The sequence below is a fragment of the Camelus bactrianus genome, chromosome 23 (genome assembly GCF_048773025.1).
Source record: "Camelus bactrianus isolate YW-2024 breed Bactrian camel chromosome 23, ASM4877302v1, whole genome shotgun sequence".
Taxonomy (NCBI): domain Eukaryota; kingdom Metazoa; phylum Chordata; class Mammalia; order Artiodactyla; family Camelidae; genus Camelus; species Camelus bactrianus.
Window position 1 is genome coordinate 273,260 of NC_133561.1, and position 22,477 is coordinate 295,736.

General features: G+C 59.7%; 1 protein-coding gene across 14 annotated transcripts in view; it reads right to left on the bottom strand.

Annotated features, from left to right (window-relative positions):
- Window positions 1-22,477, bottom strand: part of PPP1R12B (protein phosphatase 1 regulatory subunit 12B) — a 135,396-nt gene that overhangs the window by 9,624 nt on the left and 103,295 nt on the right. For 9 of the 14 annotated variants that reach the window (XM_074351467.1, XM_074351466.1, XM_074351468.1 and 6 more), the window contains 5 exons: window positions 20,015-20,031; window positions 16,906-17,050; window positions 15,994-16,098; window positions 13,919-13,972; window positions 12,824-12,874 (listed from right to left, as the gene is read on the bottom strand). In XM_074351467.1, coding sequence (XP_074207568.1) covers window positions 12,824-12,874; window positions 13,919-13,972; window positions 15,994-16,098; window positions 16,906-17,050; window positions 20,015-20,031 — 372 coding nt within the window. Of the gene's footprint in view, window positions 1-91; window positions 5,453-9,051; window positions 9,227-12,823; window positions 12,875-13,918; window positions 13,973-15,993; window positions 16,099-16,905; window positions 17,051-20,014; window positions 20,032-22,477 lie in introns of those variants that run through there. The other 5 variants (XM_074351473.1, XM_074351472.1, XM_074351475.1 and 2 more) reach the window with 3 other exon arrangements.

Consider the following 22,477-nt stretch of genomic DNA (forward strand, 5'->3'; position numbering starts at 1 on the left):
TGGGACCGAGGGATGACGACATAAAATTAGAACAGCCTGGCCCAGGTGTAAGATGCTATAAAGCCCATTTCCTAAACTGGAAACACAGTCACAAAGTTAAAACACGGTTTAATTTACTCATTTATAAATACTGTTGTGTTTACAGGCATCATACAGATGTGAATATTATTCCCAAACTTTCAAACACAGAATATTTAATAATAATACTATATAATCACAACCAGTAAAACAAAATCATTCATCTCAGGGTTGAAAGGCCACTCAAAATTGCATAAAAGTACATTCAGCTCACAAAGCAAGTCTGGGTCCTCCTTAAGCACCCAGCCCCAACCCAGGTGTATTTACAGCGGAGCCGAGTTAAAGCAGTTCCATCTGGTGCTTTCAGGGCAGGACGTCAGGCCCGGGGGAGGGGCGACGTGGCCGGAGATAAATGCTGCCCTGTAGCGGGGAATGGAGACCCCCAGGTAGCTCCCAAGAGCTCTTCCCCGCAGATCAAGGCAATGGGGGTGGGGGCGGAGGGAGGGACCAGGAAGCTGTGGCCTGAGTCAACCACGAGAACAGGCAACAGGCGTCTCCCCCATGGGATGGGGCAGAGTCCCTCCCTCCTTGACCTGGGTGCCAGCCAGGGGGCAGCCTCAGCCTTCCAGGGGCCCAAGGGGCCCTCCCACCCCTGCAGCCCACCCCCCAGGGTCCTGGGGCAGTCAGCACTTCCAGGGGAGCTGGCACCCAGCCTGTCTCATGTCCAGGACCCGCACACACCTCCATGGAGGCCTTCCCCGAATCCGCTCCTGCGAGGCAGCGCTGGCTGAGCTGCCTCCCCAGACCCACTGATGGGTTGAGCTGCTCTCCCGAGGAGACCCAGCCTGTCTCTGACTGGAAAGGGGGCCGAGTGGACCATGGCCAGGCCTCACAGCCAGGGAGCTCTGGACCTGGAAGAGCAGTCTGTGCTCCTCCAGGAACCAGGCTGATGTGAGGACGCCTCCCCTCCTCTCTAAGTGAGGAAAGGGGGAAACACGTGGGGGCAGACAAGGAGCAGGGGGAGGGTGAAGGTGTGTTTTATTTCAGGGGACGTGCGAGCACCCTGATGTCACCTCCCAGGGCTACCCATGGGAAGGCTTACTGGGAGTGCCAGGAAAAGCAGGCTAATCAAAGCAGCTCAGAGAGGAGCCGGCTGGGGTGGGGGGCTGGGGGCGGGCAAAGAGAGGGGTTAACAGAACACGCGTGGACAGAACTGGGCCATCAGGAACACGCCCAACCGTGCTCTGAAATCTCGGGCCAGCCAGCGTGTGTGCGCACATGGGCTGGGAGCAGGGTGGCCTCCAAGTGAGACCGGAACAGCCCTGGGGGTCGGGAGTCTGCCTTCAGCTCCTGGGCACCTGCTTCAACCTGACGACCAACCACAGCCCTCACAGAGCGATGCCGACACAGCTCCTGGGCCACAGTGAAGCGGACCTACTTTCCAGTCTCACCAGCGCGTGGTCAACAGCAGTCACTGACAGGCCCTGCTGCTCCGGAGACACCCGGGGGAGCGGACCAAGTCACCCGTGAGGCAGCCCCCACCCCAGGCCCCAACCTTCGTCCGCCAGCGCTCACAGCTGGGCCTCTTCCCACGTCCAGAGCCGCCGGCGCTGCCACCCGTCCAGAGCTGGGTGCTGACCTACGCAACTCGGCTGCGTGGGCTCGGAGGCGTGAACTCAGGGCCCCGGTGCCTCCACTGCAGGCCGGCTAGGGGAGACCTCCCGTTGCCGACAGCCCAGGTCCAGATCTGACGGATCAGCAGGACACAGGTGGGGCTTCCATCAGGGGAGGTGCTCCTGCTGCTCAGGGCAGACCTGAGACTGAGCCGGCCAGATAGAGAAACAACGCCTGCAGTCTGGACACCCGGAGCCGCGTGCCCACACTCGACGTGGCCCAGGAGAGGCATGCAGGACACGAGGCAGCAGCTCTCCCCACCCCACAAACCGGTTCCTGCCCGTGTCCACCTCCTCTGGCCTCTGCGCTCCTGCACCCACCCAGCCCTCGGGAGGAGAGTGGTGACCCGGCACCGAGTCCACCCTCCAACCCGACATGCTCTCAGTTTGAGTCGAGAAGAAAACAAGAATTCTTAAACTTAGAAAGAGCAAAACTTCTGAGTCTGAGAATGTTCTCATCTCCCAGGAATAAACGAATCAGAGTTTCAAGCACAGAGGGGCGGGGTGCCCATCCCAGCCTCACTTCAGACAGGCCACGCGCTGGAGCCCAGGGAACCCAGACGTTCTGACCGCTGGGTCCCTCCACACTGCCTCGCTTACTGGGTCAGGGGCTCACGTCCTCTGAGGTGCTGAAACCTGACTTAAAAACCAGCACGGGGACCAAGATCTGCAGAAGCAGCTGGGCCTAGGACCTCTTGTGACTGACGACCGGGTCAGGGAGGGAAGGACACCAGGGCCCCGTGCTCATCCAGCGGGACCAGGAACCCCCTCTTGGCTCAGCTGACACTCTCCCTTTCAAGGTGCAAAGCTGAGTAACTGCAGTGCCGCCCCGTGGCCACCTTGCAACAAGGGCCAGCAGCTGGGACCCTCTGCCCCATGGCCTGGCTGAAATGTTGGCCCTTCTCGTGTCTGTTTTGGCGGTGAGAGGCTGCACCAGGGCCCGACATCCAGAGACGGAATCAAGTGCCCGGCTCCTCAACCTGCTGCTCTCAGTTCTGCTCCAGTAAAGGCCCTGGCGCAGGAATAGGAGTCCACGTGCCTCTGTGGGGCCCACGCCTCCTCCCTCCCTGAGCAGAGCTAACAAACACACGTCTGATCAGGGCAGGGGAGTGGGTCAAAGGACCCCCAGCAGAAACCTGAGCCCTCCCCCACCAGAGGCTGCCGAGACACGTGCATCTTGGCCTCAGACAAGGAGTGCGTGTGGGAGAGGCCCAGGAGGCCCTAGGAGAGCACATGCCCGCGGGCAGGAAGGGGAGGCGGGTGGGAGGCTCTGGGGTCCAGACGAGACTGCCCAGCAGAGTCAGGGCCCCGATCGGCCGAGCCTGGGGCTGGGGTCCTCATGCCCAGGAGCCCCTGGGAAGGAGAAGCGGCCTTGGAAGACACGGAGCCGAAGCTCAGGCCAGAGATGCTCGGGAATGGCAGGTCCTCACTCCCACAGGTGCAGCGAACCAACGAGGAGGACCCTCCACCCGACGCTGATGCCCCCAGCCAGACCTGCGGTGACCAGGTGGGCTGCCACCAGGCCCACCGCCCCTGCCGCAGCACAGCTTGAAGAAACGGGACCGTAGCCTCTGGACGAGACGGAGTTCAGAGTCCACCTAACAAAGTGAATTGCATACGAGAGAGCTCCTGAGGTCGTGGGAGGGTTTACACCGTGCTGAGCTCCAGCCACAGAGCCCAGCGGTCCTGAGGGGAAGGCCTGTGTGACAGAAGGCTGCGGGCGCGCAGGACGTGCCCGCCGGGCTCTGGAGCCGCCCACACTCCTGAAAGGCACCGACCGAGCCGGGGAGCTCCCTGCAGCCCCTCGCCTCGCCTGTCTACGCAAGAGGGTCAAAGTGCTTTCTAGCAAGTTGATTTTCTTTTCCTGAGAAAGAGGCAGCAGGCACAGCAGTCCTGCCCCAACACCCAGGACGGAGCAGACGCTTGTGGTGCAAGGTTCGAACTTCAGTCTCATCAGCGTCCCCGAGACAGCACAAAGCCTCACCGGCCGTCACTTCCGTTAGATAACGGCTGGACGTGGAAGAGGGTGGGTACTCTAGGAAAAGGGGTTTTGCCAGAGGAGACGTGTTCCCTGCTCTGGGTTTGGGACCTTGGATTATAGCTTCTTCTGAGGGCCACGGAGAACATTTCATTTTCCAGAGAGAAAAAACAGACAGAGGTAGTGTGTACTGAGAACAGACCACTACACCCTGAATGTCACCAGCAACCCTAACGTGACCTGCACACTCAAGACAAACCAACCATGGAATAAAGCTCCCACCACGAGCAGGTGCTTACGTATTAATGCTGGATCATCGCCAAGAACTAGTGATTGAACTTCGGCTGGACCAAAGGAGTTGTCTGTCCAATACTAATTTTAAAAGGTGGATTTTGTTCAGAGGAGGACAGCGAGATGGGACAGGCGTGAAAGACACGTGGGCAACGATTCACAGGATGGGGTGTCCCCTGGAAGGAGACCACGGGTCAGCAACCGCCCAGGCCCACGAGGCTGCCGTGCTAGAGGAACCCCGGACAGTCAGCCGAGTCCACGGAAGGCTCCATGGCACGTGAGGAACCCTTTCCACTACCAGAGTGGCCCAGCTCTCGAGGAATACGTGCACAGCTGCCAGAGGCTACCTGGCCGGGGTCGAGGGGCAGGGCTTCCCCAGGACCCCAGGCCTCCCCACGCCAGGCCTCCGCGACTCACTGAGGGGTTTAAAGTGACTCATCCTTTTAACCCTCTGTTGTGAAGTCACTTCTCCCGCTGGTGTCTCAGAAGACAAGCACCTCTCCCCTAGATCCCGCCCCAGAGTCACCAAGGTCACAGCCACCCTCAAGCACAGCGGCTCTCCTCCCCCGTTTCTTGTCATGAGGGTGCAGTGGCCTCGGACCTCCCTCCACCCAGTGCACCTCTGCCCCCCACGTCCACCTCCACGCCTCCTGCAATGGCGTGGTTTCTCCGCCGGAGCAGGAGGAGGTCGGGGGAGGCGGGGCGGTGGGTGTGCAGAGAGCAGACTTTCTCATGAGGAAACTCGTGTGAGATGAGGGGGCAGCTGCATCTCAGGGAGAGGCCGGCGGCCTCCAAGGCCAAGAGCCAGGATCAGGGGCTGACCCAGGTCTACACCACGCGGCACGCGGGCTGGGGCATTATGGAGAAAGGACAGAAAGGGCCCAGGGTTCCCCGCGCCCTGGGGAGAGGGTGTTAAGACCACCTGGGTGTCACCACCGGCAGCAGCGGGGAGCTAGAGAAGTCAGTTCCTGAGAGGACCCCAGTGCAGAGTCACTGTCACCTTGGGATCTACCACAAGCGGCTCGAAGGCGGCCGGACGTGTCCCAGCGCCGGGGCTCCTCCTGCCTCCTGGACAGGGTCCCCGTGGGGGCCCACGGGGACGGCGTAGGGCTGGGCTACTGGTCCAGGCAGAGGCCCAGCACATCTGGACCAAATCCGACGTGGACGAGGGGCCGGCAGCAGGTGCGGGGATCCTTCACACAGGACGGACCCTCCAGCCCAAGGGACCGCAACTGGGGTCCACTGAAACTGCTCAGACCTGGCGGGGGCTGGAGGGTGGGGCACTGACAGGGCAGAGGCGGCGCCTGGAGGGGCCAGAGCCAGGGCCTCCAGCAAACACCGCTTCTCTCGCTGGAGGAGAGGCGGGGGCGGCGAGCTGTCCTCTTCCTCCAAGCCAGAGCCACGTCTATTTGGACAATTTGCTGATGACTCTGATGAGGGCGCCGTTCTCATCCTTCAGCCTCTGGTTGTCAGACTTCAGTTCCGTCAGGACCTGTGAGGCGAGAGAAGGGGCGTCAGGGCCTGGTGACCGCCTCTGGGCCCGGCCAGCTGGCCGGCCAGCCCACTGAGGGGGCTCCCTGGGGCCTTCCTGATCACTGAGGGGCCGTGGCCCTTGGCCTGTGACGCACAGGCATAAAATCCTGCTTCTCCGTCTGGGAACAAGTGACGATGGCTGCCGCCCCAACCCATCTCTGGTCCAGAGAAACTGGGGAGCCCAGGGAGCTGGGAAGACTCAGGAAGGGACTCAGGAAGGATCGCCGGGGTCGACGGGCAGAGTGAGGGGGACGCTGTCAAAATAGATGTGGGTGGGCTTCCCCTCCTACCCACGAGACGGCGGCAGGGTCCTGCCTCTTGTGCTTTCCGTGGTAGAATCACACCAATTCCAACCACTAGAGCCCAGGTGTAGGTGCCCTGAGAGGCCCCGGGCTGCTGCAGCTGGGGGGAGCTGTCCACTCCAGCAGTCCTGCCGTTTTGAACATCACAGAGCTCCCACTGCAAGGCATGGGGAGGTCAGGCACTCAAGCCGAAGTCTGAAGAGGGGCGTGGTGAGGACACAGTCTGTGTGTGACTGTGGTGGCAGCAAGAGTGAGGTCAGAGGGCAAATGCTTCTTCACCACAAAGGTGCCAGAATCTACACCCAGGTCTGTTCATTGCACATGTCCTCTCACCGGTCACCCGGACCCACTGGACTCCAAGGCGTGCGACGCCCCAGCTTCAACCCAGTTCTGCTCCGTGGTCAACCACTCAGGGATCAGTCAGATGCCGGCAAGAATGGGGCTGTTCCCTCACTGCTTCGTGGAGGATGGAGGTTCAGGTGTGAGAGGTGCATGTGCGTGGACCGCACACTCAGGGACTTGGTATCCAGGGACAGAGGACACAGGATGGAATGCGAGGGAGGGGCTCCACTTCACAGCCCGGTGAGTCAGAGCCGGTTACCGCGCGTCCACAGGTGATGCAGTGAGGACTGTCATTACCGGTCCAGGCACCCAGCTGTTAAATGGCAAAGCTGACGCTGACCCTAAAGGTCACTCCTTCGGCACCAGGTGGCCTGGTGGTGGAAACAAAGTACAAGCCCAGGGGCCAAGACTCCGGCAGTGCCGTCGTTACCGATGCCGCGCGCCACGCCAGGCGCACTCCTCTCCTCTCCGGGCTCCCTTTCTGCACCTAGAAGAGGGTGGCCCTGTGCACACGCGGACACCACACTGTGCACTGCAGGACCCAGAACTCCTCCCCCACGGGGCACGGGCGGGCACGTGGGTGTTCACACATGCCACTAAGAGGATATCAATCCAGAAAATGTCAAACTAGACCTTTAGTACCTCTGACCTGCCTCTCCCCAGCTCCATCAGAGCCGCCGGCTGGCCCCTTCCGACTCCACGCCTTGGCCTCAACCCCCGGAACGAGAGCTCAGGACTCGAGCTGATAGGGTTTTAGGACAAGTCCACCCAGGATGGCCCCCAGGTCCTGCAGTGGGGCACAGAGGACTTGCTGTGTGGGGCAGCTGCATGTCACTGAGCACAGCTCAAGTCAGATCCGACCCGCCGGCCCTTAAAAAGTGTACAGACAAGCCGTCGAGCCCGGGAGGCTTACTTCTACATTAAGACCTTCACTCTTTGGGAAAAAAGTTGGACAAGGCCGTTTCCCAGCTGCCCCACACGACCACCGGCATCTCGGGGGAGTCGGAGAGCAGGAGTGGAACGCAGGGGCCACAGGGAAGCCTCCTGTCTCAGCAGAGCAAGGAGGAAGTGGAAGGGCATCTGGGGCCCACTCGAAGCCAACAGACAGTTAAGTAAAAACACGTGAAAGCTCTACGCACACGCGGTTTAACGCCGCTCCCTCGTTCCGGGAAGGCCAGTTTACCACAGCTTGACTTTAAGGCCGACGCACATCTTCTCAGACAGGGCTGCTTCTCACTCCACGGGGAGCGCGGCAAAGAGGGCGCGGCCCATGTACTGAGAGAAGGCGCCTTCTCCAGGGTTATCAGGAACCGAAACACCAACCCCCAACCCTAGAGGCAGGCAAACCCCCCTCCGCTGGTCCGGCTTCTGCCTTGGCAGGGAAGGCAAGCTGCTCCTGGAAAGCGCTAGGTGGAGAGCGGGGGGTCTGGAGCCCCGTGGTCGCTGCTGCCGCGGCACAGAGGCGCCCATGGACACACCGACACGTGGACAGCGGCCAGCTCACTCCGGGCAAACTTCACTTCCAGACACTGACTCCACGGGATTTTCATGTGTCATGAGACACTCCTTGCCTTCTGATTTCTTCCAGCTAACTGTCTGTGAGCCCCATGGGCGGCCGGAGCACGCTGGCCCTGCTGGGGAAGGTCTCCGCATGGCAGAACCTTATGGAAGTGAGACCCCCGCTGCTGGGGTCTGGGGCCTGCACTCTTGGTTTGCGTGTTGGTCCCACCACGTACTCTCTGAATGACCTCGGGCAAGTTACTTAATCTATGACTCAGTTTTTCAACATGAAAGATGACTGTTCTGGGGAATAAATGAAAAGAGCAAACGCAGCAGTCAGCATGGGCTTCTGCGGGCGCAACGGTCACTGTGTCCTCAGCTCCATAAGCTCGAGCTCCAGCTTCACCTCCTACTATGCTGTCCCGCACGAGGAGAACCAGGAAGAACTGGGGGGTGTCTAGGGGTCCCCAGTTCACCCGAGTCAGATATGGTTGATCTCAGGGCGTGGAGGTCGGCCCTGATGCGTGCTGGTCAGTGGGTGGGTGAGCTGCTGGGTCTGGCCCAGGAGCCCCGCCTCTGCCCTGAGCGACAGCATCTCAGCCTGACGTTAGCTCTACCACCCCCCCCACCCCCCCTGGGATGCAGGTGCTTCAGATCCCGGAGTTAGTTACCAGCAGCTGACCCTGAGGGCACAAGCAACAGGCAGAAAACAGCAGGCCCAGTGGGGACCAGTGGGAACTCATTTTGGACTGTGAGCCCTCAGCAGCCCCCGCGCCGTCAGGATGGACACACGCCACCCGTGAGCTTGTTTTTCAGACCCGCAGCCAGGGAGAGGCTCCTAGTTCACACGCTGGCCGTGGGCGCCTGCCACCTCCTTGCAAAGCCCCCTGTCCGGGAGGGCACATCTCCAGGCCCAGATCCGTGACAGGGAGGAGGCGCAGCCCCCACGGAGGCGGGAGGCCAACCCTGCCGGGTGGTGGGTGGGAGTGGGGCAGCCCCCCCCGCCCCAGCCCTCCGCCTGGTACCCAGCGCTGCGGTCCTCAGCCCTGACAGCACCACAGCGCCAACAGGGAGCTGTGTGCAAATACTGCTGCCCGGGTCCCGCCCGGACCACCCAGCCTGGGCGGTGCCCCCACCACGGTTCCGTCACCTGCTCCAGGGACAAGGCTGCGCATGGGTGGTTGCTGACGAGAAAGCCAGACCTCATCTCACAGGGACCCCCTACCCTGACACGTGACCCCTGTCCAGTCTCGAGGGCCAGAGTCTCACCACACAGCCTGCTGGCCCAGGCAAGGCCCTACCCCGGGGTCTCGGCCCCAGCTCATCCGTCTCCAGACCTCTGACCTTCACAGGAGTCTGCGTGGGAAGCTCGGGGTGGGGGCAAGGCTTGGGACCAACAGGAGAGTGAACCTGCCTGGCGTGGAGGAGGGGAGTGAGGTGGAGAAGGGGCAGGACTAGAGCCCCTGGGGTTCCGAGCACTCGACGGACTCCGAGAGCCTGGCCACGACTCGGGTCAGGGCCCTGTTCTCAGCCTGCAGCTGCTCGTTCATCTGCTTCAAGGTCTGAATCTGTTTTAGCTGATGGAGGTTCTGTGGAAAGTGAGACACGAAGGGAGAGACAGACAGATAGACAGACCAGAGGAGATAAAGTGGGACAAAGAAATCACATGATTGTTTTTGTTTTCAGTTCGCATGCAAAACGACAGGAGAGAGGCAGGTGTGTGGTGGGGGGCGGGGGCTGAGGTCTGTGTGTGCCGGAGTCAGCCCCGGGGCTCCCGGTGAATGCATCTGGACTGCCGCTGAGAACCGTGTGCCGGGGCCCTGCTCCAGCGGGTGGGGTCTCAGTGGTTCATTGCGGCCCCCTCCCCCTCTGCTCATTCTCCTCCTTGACCCGGCCCATTACTCACACTCCTTTCTGGGTCCATCTCTTACCTCACTTATTTTTCATTTTAAAAAATTAAATAAAACCAGGAAAGAAAAAGGGCCTGTTGCTTCGACATGTGCGGCACCCTCTGCAGCCCCAGCTTGTCCTGAGTTCACGACCGCCAACCTGCCTGCGCTGCTCGGGGGCCTGCACCATGAGTCCACGGCCCAGCCCGCTCTCTGTTGGCTCATGGGGAGGCTGGCAGCAGCCTGGAGGTGCCCCAGAAGGGCTCCCACTGGGGAAATGACAGCTGTGTACTCGAGCTGGGGTCAGGAGCTGGGGAAGATGGCTGGGGGCCACACTGGCCCAGCCCTTGCCTCTTAGTGGTGTGAATGGAGCGGAATAACCAGCCCTGGGTGTTCCTCCTAGTCCCTCGTGTCCATGAAGGAGCCAGGCTGCTGACCCTGAAGCTGAGACTGTCAGCTCCTGGGAGGAGGAGATAGTTCTATTATGTGAATGGGGCTTTGTGGATGAAGACAACAGTCCTGTGGGTCTCAGGGAGGTCACTGGGCACTGGAGAAAAGCCTGCCGTACTCACAGGGACAGAAGGATGGAAATGGAAGGTCGTAGGAGTTACAGGTGTTTGAGGACAAGCAAGGACATGAGCGACAGCGCGAAGGGGAAACAGTGAAAAGGAAACACAACAGAGACAAAAGTGCAGACTCGCCCCCCTCGACTGGGGTCATGGGGGTCACCACTTTGGGAAGAAGGGAGGGTGGGCGGTCCCGAGTCGTGGAGAGGACAGAGGAGGAGCTATGGGCGGCCTGAGGGGAGATCTAAACAGGAGGGCAGGGCACAGACTGAAGAACCAGTGGGAAGCCCTGGCTCCCACCCCACCCTGGGGTGGACACGGGACCACAGCTTCCAACAGGGGACATGAAGTGGTCCTTGCCTCCAAGGGAGCGACACTAAACTGTGAGAATGGCTCGGCCCACTGTGTGCACACAGCAGACGGAGGGGAGGAGGGCGGAGGTTACCAGCAGTGGGGCAGGGGGCAGGACTGAGAACAAGGCGGAGCTGGGGGGTCAGCCAGGGCTGCTTCCAGAGCAAGTAAAACACAAAATCCAAGACCCACCTGAAGGGGCCTGGGGAAGGGGACCAGAGGAGGTGTGGGGAGGAGGGGGAGGGGCACGGAGAAGAGCTCGCCTCTGACGTGGGCCCCCCAACACCTGTCAGAGGCCGGCATATAATCCTGCTGCAACTGCACCCGAGTGGCTTCTTCTCGGGAGACCCACAACACTCACCTCCAAGTAAAGCCGACAGGCACAAGCCATGTCAACCCACGGAGCCCATGTCCCCTGGCCTTCACTCGCCAGGGGCAGGAGAGCTGGTGCGACTCCCTCTCTGTCCCTGAGCACCTACTATACCCGCAAGGTTCCCTGGAGGTCGATGCCCACCGCCCCTACCGAGGGCTCTGGGTCTGAGCATCCATATAAACTGAACAGGCCCACTGGGCCCCAGGTGTGACGGGTCAGTGATCTGTGCTGCTGCTGGCCCGCTGCCAAGAACACGAAGATGCCGTCCGGAAGAGCCTGAGAACTAACCAAGCACCTCCCTAACCTCCCTGGGGCCTGCTCGCCAATGCTACGACGTGCGAGCCTGAGTATCTAACACCCCCAAGAATGGTCCAGATGCAAACACACACTAAAGTCGGCTGGTGGGCAGCCTGCATGCACCCCGTCCGCTGCGTAGGCCTGGCACAGGCTCTGACCTAGCGAACGCATCCCGGGCACAGAGACAGCAGGTGCTGCTTCTCCAGGTGGCCCTGCACCTGGCAGCAGGGAGTGAAGGCAGCTGACTGAACCGGCAGACTTTTTAACTGAAAAATAGTCTGTTTCCAATTGGCATGCCTACTGGGCTGGGGCTAAAGTCAAGACGAGTTCCACCTGCATCTGAAAGGGGCTGGCACTCGACGCAGGGCTGGGGGGCCAAGTGCCTCCATGTACTCGGTCTCAAAGGAGGAGAGAGCCCACGACCCACTCAGGAAGCTGTCACAGCTGAAGACGGTGTACCTGCCTCGTCCCACAGCGCCCAGGCCTGCCCACCTGGAGTGGGGAGGAAGGAAGGAAGGACCCAGGACAATGCAGAGTCCTGAGACTGGCAGGGACAGCCAGCTGGGTTCCTGTGGACCCGCGAAAGGCACCAGCTCTGGCCTCACTTACGGGCAGAGGCCATCTCCTAACGAGCACCTCGACAGCCGCCCAGCAGATGGTGTGACTCAGGGGCTTCAAACACAAAGGAGATCCACCTGACCACGAGCTGTGGACCCACCATCACTGGCTGTTCAGCTCTGGGTGGGAGGCACTTTGGAGCGGGAGGTGAGAGAAAAACCAGAAGACGGGGAAGCTGACAGCTTCTGTCATCTCAGGAGAACACCCATCAGTTATTTCTGCTTCTTGCTGGTCTCGAAAAACACCAAGTGTCACTGTCTGAGACACAGGCGGGCACTGCTGGGGACTCTGTGCGTGTGGGACACAGGGCGAGGCTCACTCTGGAGCAGCACTGAGGAGCAGGGCTACCAGCACTGATCCGGTGTCGACGTGACCCATCAGGCCAGGGGGACAACAGCTGGCTCTCCCACAACGCCTGAGGGACCCTGGCTCCAGCGGGCATCTGGGGCTCCGCTCACACTGCCCTGGGCCCCGCGTTCCTGGGGAGGAACCGCATTCCACAGATGAAGAGAGGGGAGATGGCCAAGAGGCTGAGTGCGTGCCAGGCGCCAACCCCACACGCTGCGGGCCCACAGCTCAGGTCTGGCACGGCTCCCCTCCTCAGGGCAGAAGAGGTGCTGGCTCCCAGAGATCCAACTGCCCCAGGGTGACTGCCCCCCCAAAGGGCTGAGGGAGGTGCAGGTCACTGCAGGTCACAGTGAGCGTTTTGGGGGACGTGGACCCGGGCAGGAAGTCAGGCTGTGAATAAACCGTTCCTCCACCGCACAGTGACTCCAACTGTGTCCCCTGTGGCAAAGGGCGGGGGTAGGGAGGCCTTGGGGGGCCCGGCCTTTCTCGGGCTCCCAGGTGCCTCACGTGGGGCAGGGAGCCGGAACCCCTACTCTAGCCTTTCGTCTGGCCCCTCCTCGGGGGTGAAGCCCTCGCTCAGAAAACCTTCTGTTCAGCCCAGGTATGTCTCTAGCTCACCGGAGGACGCCCCTACACCATAGGCCTCGACTGTTCCCAGAGAGGCAGTGGGGGCCGGGGCCTGAGGTAAGCTGAGTACCTGGGAGCCGAGCGCCCGCCCTGCACAGAGAGGAAGCCCCACCCTACCTTCATCTCCTCTTCCATCTCTGACATCTTCCGCTCCAAGGCTCGCCTCTCCTGTTGGAAACAACATGATCGTTGAACATCCAATGGATTCGGAAAGGAGCCCGAATGCTGGTCCCGATGCCATGGGCTAACCTCGCCCAGGATGAAGCACCGCCCATCCTGACACCTGCCATGGGGGCTGCTTCCCAGGTGAGAGCCATGTCGCCTAAACCTCCTACCAGACGACTCCCAAGATTCACGTGGACGCGAGTCGCCCAACAAGCAAACGGGGTCAGACTAGGGCGCTCCGAGTCCTTGCGGGAAGCTGAGCTTTCCATGGACTTTCAAATGACTGCCAGTGGCCAGGGCCTCGTGGTCTGTGTTAACACTGTCTTCCACGATGCCCTCCGAACTCCTAGGGAGCTGCTTCTCTCCTGCTGGGGAGGCAGACATCCCTGCCGACAAAGGAACAAACACTCCCCCAGTCCACCTCTTTCCTGCAAGGGTCCTGCCTTAGCCGGAACCCAACAGACGGGAACAAAACACACAACTTGGCTGTTTTCCAAATTAAACAGACAACAAGAGAGATGGGAACTCACTGCACCCCTGGGGTCAAGTCAAAGTGGGCTTATCATTAAATCTGAGTTTTCTCCACACAGAAGTGTCAGCCTCCAGAGGGAGATTCTGAGTGTGGGCAAGGGGCCAGTGGTTGAACCAGAGCCCCCCCCCCCCCCCGCCCCCAGAGTAAGCATAAGACTCCAGCCTCCCAGGCTTCAAGTCCTAAGATCTAACTCAGTGGTCCTGCTGAACCCTCCCTCTGTTCACAGGGACCAAACACTGGGGGTGGGTGAGTGTGCGCAGCCTGCTTCCGCAGGCGATGCAGGTGGCCTTCCCAGGACCCTGCCTGCCCGGGCTGGACCATGGAAGGAGCCCTGAGCTCAGAGGAGGCCAAAGGCCAGCAAGCAAACTGCCGTCCGGAGTCAGGCAGAAAGAATGTGCAGCCGAGCTGGGAGGGGACGTGGAGGACCCGCCTCCGCAGAGGAGCTTTCTCCACTGGCAGGAGGGGCGAGTCCCAGTCCTCAGGGAGGGCAGGGCCGGGGCGGGGTGCCGGCATACCCGCTTCTCTGTCTCCAGCACCGATGTCCGGTCTGAGGTCTTCTCCTGTTTTTGCTGGTGCAAACGGAGGAGGACAGTTGTTACTCAGGGTGTCTCAGGCCAGGCGGCCCGTCCAGCCCAGCCTCCCCATTGGACGTCCAGAGGCAGGCGTCGGGGTAGCAGGGCCCCAGCACGCAGGCCCCGATGGGCCGCTAAGTCTAATGTTACTGCCCTTTGACCTTCACAGAACCCACCCCTCCCCGGGACGGGGAGGCAGCAGCAGTGAACACACTGGCAAGTACAGGCACACATATGTGCACATGTGCACCCTTCGAGGCCGACTATCCTCTCCCACCGCCCTCACTGCCTCTCCTGCCGCTGCCTTGCAGCCCAGAGACCAAAGTGCCTTGTCTCCTGTGACAGGCGGGGGCCCAAGGGGATCTCCCCGTGCTGCTGCCTCTGCTTGGGGGCGGAGGCTGCGACTTTCAGGAGGAGCTGCCAGAGCCTCCCAGGGGTCTGCTCACAGGACCCGAATGGCTTTGAACAGAACGTTTCTATGCCTACTGTTTCCCACACTGGGCTTCCAGAGAAAAAAAGGCTTTGTTAGCATGAAAGGCTGGGACTCTGTTTCAGATCTTCCTCGATTTCTAGGACGGACTTTGCAGAGAGGCTGTAGAGGTTCGGCCTCCACAGCCAAACAGCAGAGCGGCTTCAGGGAGCGACCCCTCCGGGGAGTGGAAGCTCCAGGTTCCTCCGGCCCAGTGTCCCTCCGGTCGAGGGACATGTGATGCCAGCAGAGGGGCTGCTCTCACGCCCAGGAGCAGCCCAGACACGTGTAACAGAGGCAGAAGCCGTGCTGGCGCTGGACGCCCCACACAGGACGCCAGGCTCCTGTTCCGGGCTTTCGCCTTCTGTCCTCAAGGTCACGGCCGTCTGCCCTTGCACAGAAGCCCCCGCGAAGCAGGAGGGAGAGGAGAGGGCACAGCGGATGCGGGACTTGCTATGTCCCCAGCCCGAGAGCACGGAGCTGCGATGACTCCCCTCGCGTCAGCTCCCGTACACAGAGCCAGTTCTGATCTGCTCCTGTGGAACCCTGACCCTCAGGGTTCGGGAGACCCTTCACGGTGACACTGTGTCCGTGTGGTGCTTGTCTCCGTGCACTGACAGGCTCCTCCCCCCACCCCCGAGCAACTCCATTTTTGGTAAACTGCAGACTTGGCCGCAGCACCAGCACTTCTGCGCTTCAGTTAACTTGTATTTGGCAAAACCAAGTTTATTCCGACACCCGGCCAAGCAGCTGAATAGAAAGTCAGCGTTCTTCCCCACTGACTGAAAGGCTGATATCGGGGGAGGATGTACCTCAGTGGTAGAGTAGGGCCTCAGCACGCTGAGGCCCTGGGTCCCATGCCCAGCACCTCCTCTAATGATCAATAAGTAAACCTAATTATTCCCCTCACAAAAAAAAAAAAAAGGCTGGTTTTTACCCTCAACGCCCCCAGCAGTCACCGAAGCCTCAGGCAGCACAACAGCCGCCTGTCTTCCCCTGTTGCCTTCCGGGCAAAGCCACATCTACTCGGTCCCCAGGCCCTCAGGGAAGGGCTGTCCCACTGTCCTCAAGCTTGTTGCCCCCAGGTGTCATCTACTGAAGTCAGGCCTGGTGGCAAGAAGAGTGGTCTGTCTGGTCTTCTGCCACCGGCGTTCCTTCCTCTTAGGCTCAAAGACGGGGCGCCTGGGGAGGTCACACATGCCTCAGGACAGAACTCTACGTCCCCACAGCACCTCCACCCTGGGTCTGCTGTGACTCACGGCCTCTCCTTGAGGGCTCTGGTCTGCTTATCCCCCCTCCCACCACGCCCCGGCCCCCAAGGGGTGATGCGTGGAGGAGCTCAGTAGGCTTGGCGAGGACAGGTGTGTCCTCCTCACTAAGAAGCACGCAGGTTGTCCTCGACGCCTGACATTAGCACTCAGGCCGCCAGGAATGGCCCTGGACCTCTGCTTCCAACTCTGCATCAGACCCTGAGGAGGGCCGGTCTTGATCCGCCCCTGCCCACCCCTCCTTGGTCCAGAGTGCCCCGTCCGCGTCCTGCCCTCCTCACCTGGGCCACCTTCTCAAGCTTGCATCTCACATCCGCGAGCTCCAGCTGGGCCTCCTGAAGTTTCGCCTTCAACTTCTGGTTTTCGGTCAGGGCGCCCTCGTAGAGCTGGGGGAAGGAGGGGACCGGTCACCTGCCGGGTGGGCTCCCAGAATTGGACCCCTAGCCATCATCCCACCAGGGCCCGGGGCTTGCTACCCCCGGCCACCACGAGGGCAGACGGAGTGGTCTGGCGAGTGGAACCCACTCCCTGAACTCAGTGAATCCCAGGTAAAAGGAGCCAGGCTTCACTGCGAACCTCGGGGGTCGGCCCCTCCCTCCTGGAGGGAGAGCGCGTGCACTGCTGGAAATGGGGCTCCCACACAGAAGGGATCTGCTTTTCAGAGCCTCCCTGCATGCGTATTGATTTTAGTCAAGTTCTGCTTAACAAAACATGAACAAAACAAACATTTTCTTAACAGAACAGCTTCTCCCGGCACTCCAAGCACATGGAGAGGAAGGTTTCTGAGTCGCCATTCCCGCGAGAGCCAAAGAGAACGGCCTCCACTCCAGATGGCCGCGGTCACGCCTCCAGGAGCACCTGACCCATGTTCACAGGGCCTCCTTAAAAGCTCGTGTTTGTTAAAAGCATGAGTCTACCTAGCGATTCTCTGGGACTCAAACAGCATCCCTTTTACTTCCCCTTCCTCCCCGCACCTAACCCCTCCTTCCCCGACACCTCTTAGGTGTCTGCCTCTGGGCCCATTTTCGCTGCGCTGAAAACAGACGAAGGGTCTCCGTGCTTCTGTCAAGAGGTGGGGCGTCTGTCCCGGAGCCCCTCCCGCCTCATCAGAGCTCTGCTCGCTTTCCTACGCCAGGGAAAGGCCTAGCGGTGCACGTGGTGCCACCCGAGATCGCGGACGCTGCGGGCCTGACCTTCCTGTAGTCCCTGTGGCCGTCCTCCTCCACGCGGCTGGTCAGGGTGGCGAGACGGGCCTCCCGGGCCTCCCGGCGCGCTCGTGCGGATGCCCGGTCACCGTAAGAGTCGCTGGCCGCGGGGTTACTACCTCCTGATTCCAACCTGTGGGAGACATGTCAGAGGTAAAAATCGGCTTTGAGAACGGAGAGGGAGGGAGGAGGTGCTCAGGGAGTTCGTGCCTCTCCTACACCCTGGCAGAAACAGGCTCCCGGCCTCACCTGGCAGCTCAGGCACATGCTCAGAGGAGGAGGCTGGCACTTGCTAAGAGTGGGCCTTCCTTGAAAAATCAGTGGTGGACCCTTGTGCTGACCTAAATCTTAGAGCTTTCCCAGTGAGTTCAGGGTTGAAGAGCTCCCCTCAGGAGTGCTTTTAACAGCACAAGGTTCATGGATCTCAGTGGCTCTCAGAAAGTGACTCCCGTGAACTGCCAGTGAGTCCGAACCCAGGTGGAGTCCGAGAGGAGGCCGAGGAGGAGGAAGGCAAGCGAGGGCGCCCAGGCTCCACGGCGGGGCTGCCCCGCCTGCGGCAGGCTGTCACATCCCGGGGCACCGAGCTCGTGGGGCGGCTGGCGGTTTTCTTCCCAGGACCGTCTGGTCTTCGGTGGGAGGGCCCTTAGCCGGCTTCCTGTTTAAGTGGACAACTGCCATCCTGGTCCTCGCTTTACATTTACACACCCAGGCGTGTCTCTCTTTCCAGACTAACACATGGCCCATGAAACTGCCATGTACAAACCAGCCCTGAGAGCCCTACGTCCCGAACTGGGGCGGTCTGAAGAGTCGCAGCTGCAAGCTTTGGCCAGTGGGAGTTGCAGCCAGGGTGGGGGGCGGACTGAGCACTGGAAGTGGGGGGACAATTAGGATGACACGGGGTAGGGGACAAAGTCCCTAAGGACACCAAGGGCCACAGTTTTCTTACTGAGACACCAAGTCCTACAATGTTTTTCAAAACATCCTTTACTTCTTGTCCTTTTTTTTTTAAAAAAAAAATTGTAAATAGAAATATCTTCATGGACTTTTGATTACAAAAGCAACACGTGCTTGCTGACAAGTTCATAGACTAGTAACAAAGTGTCCAAAACAGAAGGTGAAGGCATCCCATGTCCTGCCCAGAAGTACCCACTAGGGCGCTAAACACTGAAGGGTGAAACACGTGCTTCCACAAATAAAGTCAGACCACACACTCGCTGTCTAGCTCCGCCTCCTCGCCCACCTGCTCATCGAGACTGAGGCTTCTCACCGAGGAGGGAAAGGCAGGCTTGCCTTGTTGGAGTGGCAGCGCACCCTCGCACTGGGTGGCTTGTGGGAGCTTGGCCCTCCGTCGATGGGCACGTACTGTTTTGAATTTCTAGCTACTATAAATAACGCTACAATGAGAAGACTTGTCTACTAATCTGAGTGTATTTGCTCAGCTATTTTCCCAGGATAAAATCTTGGACGTGGAACCGTTCTGTCAAGGGGTAAAGGTACTTCAAATGCTGATACGTACCGCCCCCTAGAGAGGCCTGATCCTCTCCCACCCAACAGGAGTATCTAGATGCTGTTAATCCCAACATTCCAAAGTCCTCATGGAGGCTCCGCGTCCCGGCTGCTCATCTCAGCTTCTGAGCTGCGTGCTCAGCCTTTGCCGCGCTTCTCCTCACACTGCGGGAGCGTCCCATATATAGCAGGGCTTTTAAAACCACCGTGGGCTGTGAAAATCTCCCCTCCACTTTACTTTTTGTCTCTGTGTATGGTGTCTTTCACTAGCAGAGATTTTAAACTTTATATAATTAGAATACACAATTTTTACCTTTCTGGTAACATGCTTGGGGTGGGTTTTCCTATGTAAAGTTTATGTTGTCTTCTATTTTGGGAGTGAAATCTTTCTTCTTAAGAAGTGCAATCCAGCTGAAATTTGGTGGGGTTTTTTTGGTTTAGTTTTGATTTTGGTTTTTTTTCTAGTGTGGTTTGAGAGAAGGATCTATTTTCCAGTCCAGCTGATGGTCCCAATGATCAATGATTGAAGGGTTCCTTCCCTGGAGCTGGAAACTCACACATGACTTCTCGGGCTTTCTACTGTGTTCCAATAATCTCTGTTCTCACTGTTTTAACCACTACAGTTTTACTGCATATTTTGACGTCTATAGGGACATTTCCCTTCATAAATGGCCACTGTAACATAACAGTCCACAAAAAATTAACTATACCAAAGCACCCCCTCCACCAATTTTGCAAAATGGATTTTCTGCTGGGTTAGATGGAAACTGTATTTCACCTCAGCTGGTGCCTGGCAAGAGGGTGAGCAAAGGAAGAAAGCACGCACGTCTGCGAATTTACATCCGATTAGTGCTGAGACCGTCTGTCCTCTGCTCTGCTGTCCCGTAACTACACCTCCCATCTCGCCAGCTTCTGCCTCAAGGGCCGCAGAAGGCGGGGAGTCAACGTTCCGGCCCCGCAGTCTCTACAATCCTATCCTTCAGGAAGGCGAGGTCTGCGCCTAGAGCATTAGGTGAAAAATCGGACGATCCTTCCCCCAACTCGGACACGCTCCTTTAACTTCAGCAGCTGCCGTTCTTTCAGCCAGTTAATACTGCGCACTGCCAGGAACGGGGAGTCACGGCTGGGAACGGGGAGTCACCGCCAGAAACGGGGAGTCACCGCTGGGAACAGGGAGTCACCGCCGGGAACAGGTTGGTCCGCTGTTACGTGACACGCCCACCTCTGCCGTGAAGTGCTCTGGCACCAGCAGGTCAGGCCCCGCCTCTTGTCTGCTCTGAGGACCTGCCTGGACCCCTTCCTGGCACTTACGACATTACCTTCTCCCCAGTGGCCTGGGTGCCGACTGGAGGTGAGGACAGCGTCTCACTGAGAGCGCAGTGCCTGGTCCAGAGCTCGAGGAGGGGGACCTGGGGGTGGGAGCTGAGTGCACAGCACTGCACACCTTCGGTGGGAGACGTGCAGCCTGAGTGTGGTGGCGGCTGCGGGACAAGAGGGGCAGTGGGACGGGCCAGGCTCCGTGACGCTGAGTGCGGGCGGACATGCACTGCCCGAGCACGAGCATGCACGCGGTGGGGGGGGGGGTTCTTACCTAGAGAGCCTCTCATGCTGGAGAAAGGAGACAGACGGACAAACAGACAGACAAAAAATCAGTGTTAGCAAGGGACTGGACTCATCATTCCACTTATAAATGAACTCAAATCCAGTTGCAACCTCACGGCTGGAGACGTTTAAGGAAAGCAGCTGAAGGCCCTGAGCGGCGCACTCCCGCGTCCTGGGCCCACGAGACCCGAGCCTCTCGGGGCGTCTTTTCAGACTGGACTCAGCAACGTAAGGTGATCAAAAACAGCTCCCCGTCCCAAAATCAAACTGCCCTCGTGCCCTGGGAGAGACTGGGTGCCTGTGTGACCTTCCTGGTCTTGACGTCCACTCCACGATGGCCCCTCAGCTGCAGCCCCGCCCTGCCCAGAGCGCAGTGAGGGGAAGAGGGCGGGGCGGGGTCCCATCCGAGTTCCCTGGAGGTCGGTCAAAAACGAGAAACAAGGAGGCAACCTGAGGTCTCAGAAGGGGTTTCACAGGTCTGGACGGTGACGCATGACCTGCAGTCACTGCAAACAACGGTGACTACATCTGCTTTACATTCACTACCAATCGTGTACAACCTTCACCCTCTAATCCACACTGTTTTTACAAATAAAAACTCAATTGATTTGAATGTATTTACTTCTTTCTCTTTTCAGGTTTTAACTACAAATCCCCAAGAACAGACAAGAAGGAAGAGGAGAAACCAAGGGTGGACGACCTCTGGGGGCCCCAGGGACACTGCGTGTGGACATGTCACATGCATGACAGCCCCACGCCCCAGGTGGCTTAGGAGCCGGGGGACAGCACCACAGCCCGAGGGATGGACCCCAGCCCCCCACCCCCCCACACACAGATGCACACACACCACACACACCTACACCCACTTATAAAAATACGCTGTTGTGAGAGGCTTCCCTAAAATTCCCTCATCTGTGACTGGGCCACTATCTTCCTCCCGGTTACACCCTCAGTGCCGGCAGGGCCAGAAGGTGACAAGTGCTGGAGGGACATGGACCCGAATGGCTCCTGGTCCCCACAGCTGTGTGATGTCTGATGGCGGGGGCCTGGGCTGCAGCTTCTGCTCTGACATCTTCTCACCATGTGACCCTGGGCGCACGACCACACGCTCTATGGGGAACCTCAGGTGACAGCAGGGAGGGGGATGTCCTTCCTGCCCCCCACTTTCCAGCCGTGGAAGCATCACTGGCTGCTGGTATGGGTGCGAGTGAGTTAGCTCAGGATCTTTGGGCGGGGACTGGGCTCACAGCCACTCAAACCAAAGGACGACCTCAGGGATCTTGGCTCTCGCTGCTTCTGGGCAGCACGGCCTTTCCCAACTGCTCACCCACACGGGAGAACCGTCCTGGACAGGCCCTCCCAGGTCTGGAACATGGCCTGCGTCCCACTAGGCCGCCAGCCTGTGGCACAGTTTCCTTCTCCCGTGAAGCGCAGGCCTGCGGGAAGTGGGGCGCAGACCAGGCCCAAAGGCCGACAGAGAGCCTGTGCCCGACCTGCAGGCTCTCCCAGAAGGTGCCAAAACTCCTCCCTGGGAGTCTCTTCGTTGGGGGACTCAGCCACGTCGCCAGCTCCACGTCCTGCTGTGTGGACCCTGAAAGCCGCCTCTACAGGGAAGAGACGCCCTCTGCCCACTTCTGCCAGGTGCCAAGCTTGGCCATGGCACACGCGCTCACTCCCGGGCTGACTCCACGAGTGGGGTCTGGACCAGCCCCGCTTGTCTGGAGCCGCGGACGCCCCGTCTCAGGCAGGATCATGTTCTGCACGGCCTCTGCTGAAGGAGCCAACGCGATGTGGGGACAGTACAGACTTAGAAGTGCAGAGCACAGGTGAGCACTGCCACCCAGCACTCAAGCAGCTCCCAGGCTCCCCCAGGACAGGACACGGCAGGCCACAGAGGGCTTCCTCGGGCGCCGGCCCATGGGGAGAGGTATGTGCGCGGTGCTCGAACCTGCACCGGCACAGCAGGGGGCGCGGAGACACGCCGAGGGGCCCAGGACAGACACTCCTGCTTCTCCTGGCAGAGTGACCACAGGCCAACAGTCTGCTGTCTGGTGTGTCTTCAGTCGTCTTACTAGTCGTGTCATTGGTTTCTTTTGGGGTGAACGTTTGTTGAGAGGTGTGGTGATGAAGGATCCAGAGACAAGACAGCGCCCATCACCGGACCAAGGCAGCCCTCGGTCCTTGCTCACTACTTCCAGCCCCACCCCACCAAGCTTCCCCCTGACTCTTAGAGCTTCTGGAGCCCTTGGGCCTCACACTGCTGACTTCAAAGGCCAGCCTGAGCTACTTTCCGAGAAGGTCTGCCTGAGCAGGAGAGGGGAGCTGGACCTCACAGGAGGGGTGGGTGCTGCCGAGGTGACACAGGCCCTGTGACGCACACAGTGTTGTTTCAGAGAAGGAAGACGCTGGGATTTCTAAAGAAGAGGAAGTTCTCATCCTACCAGGAGACAGC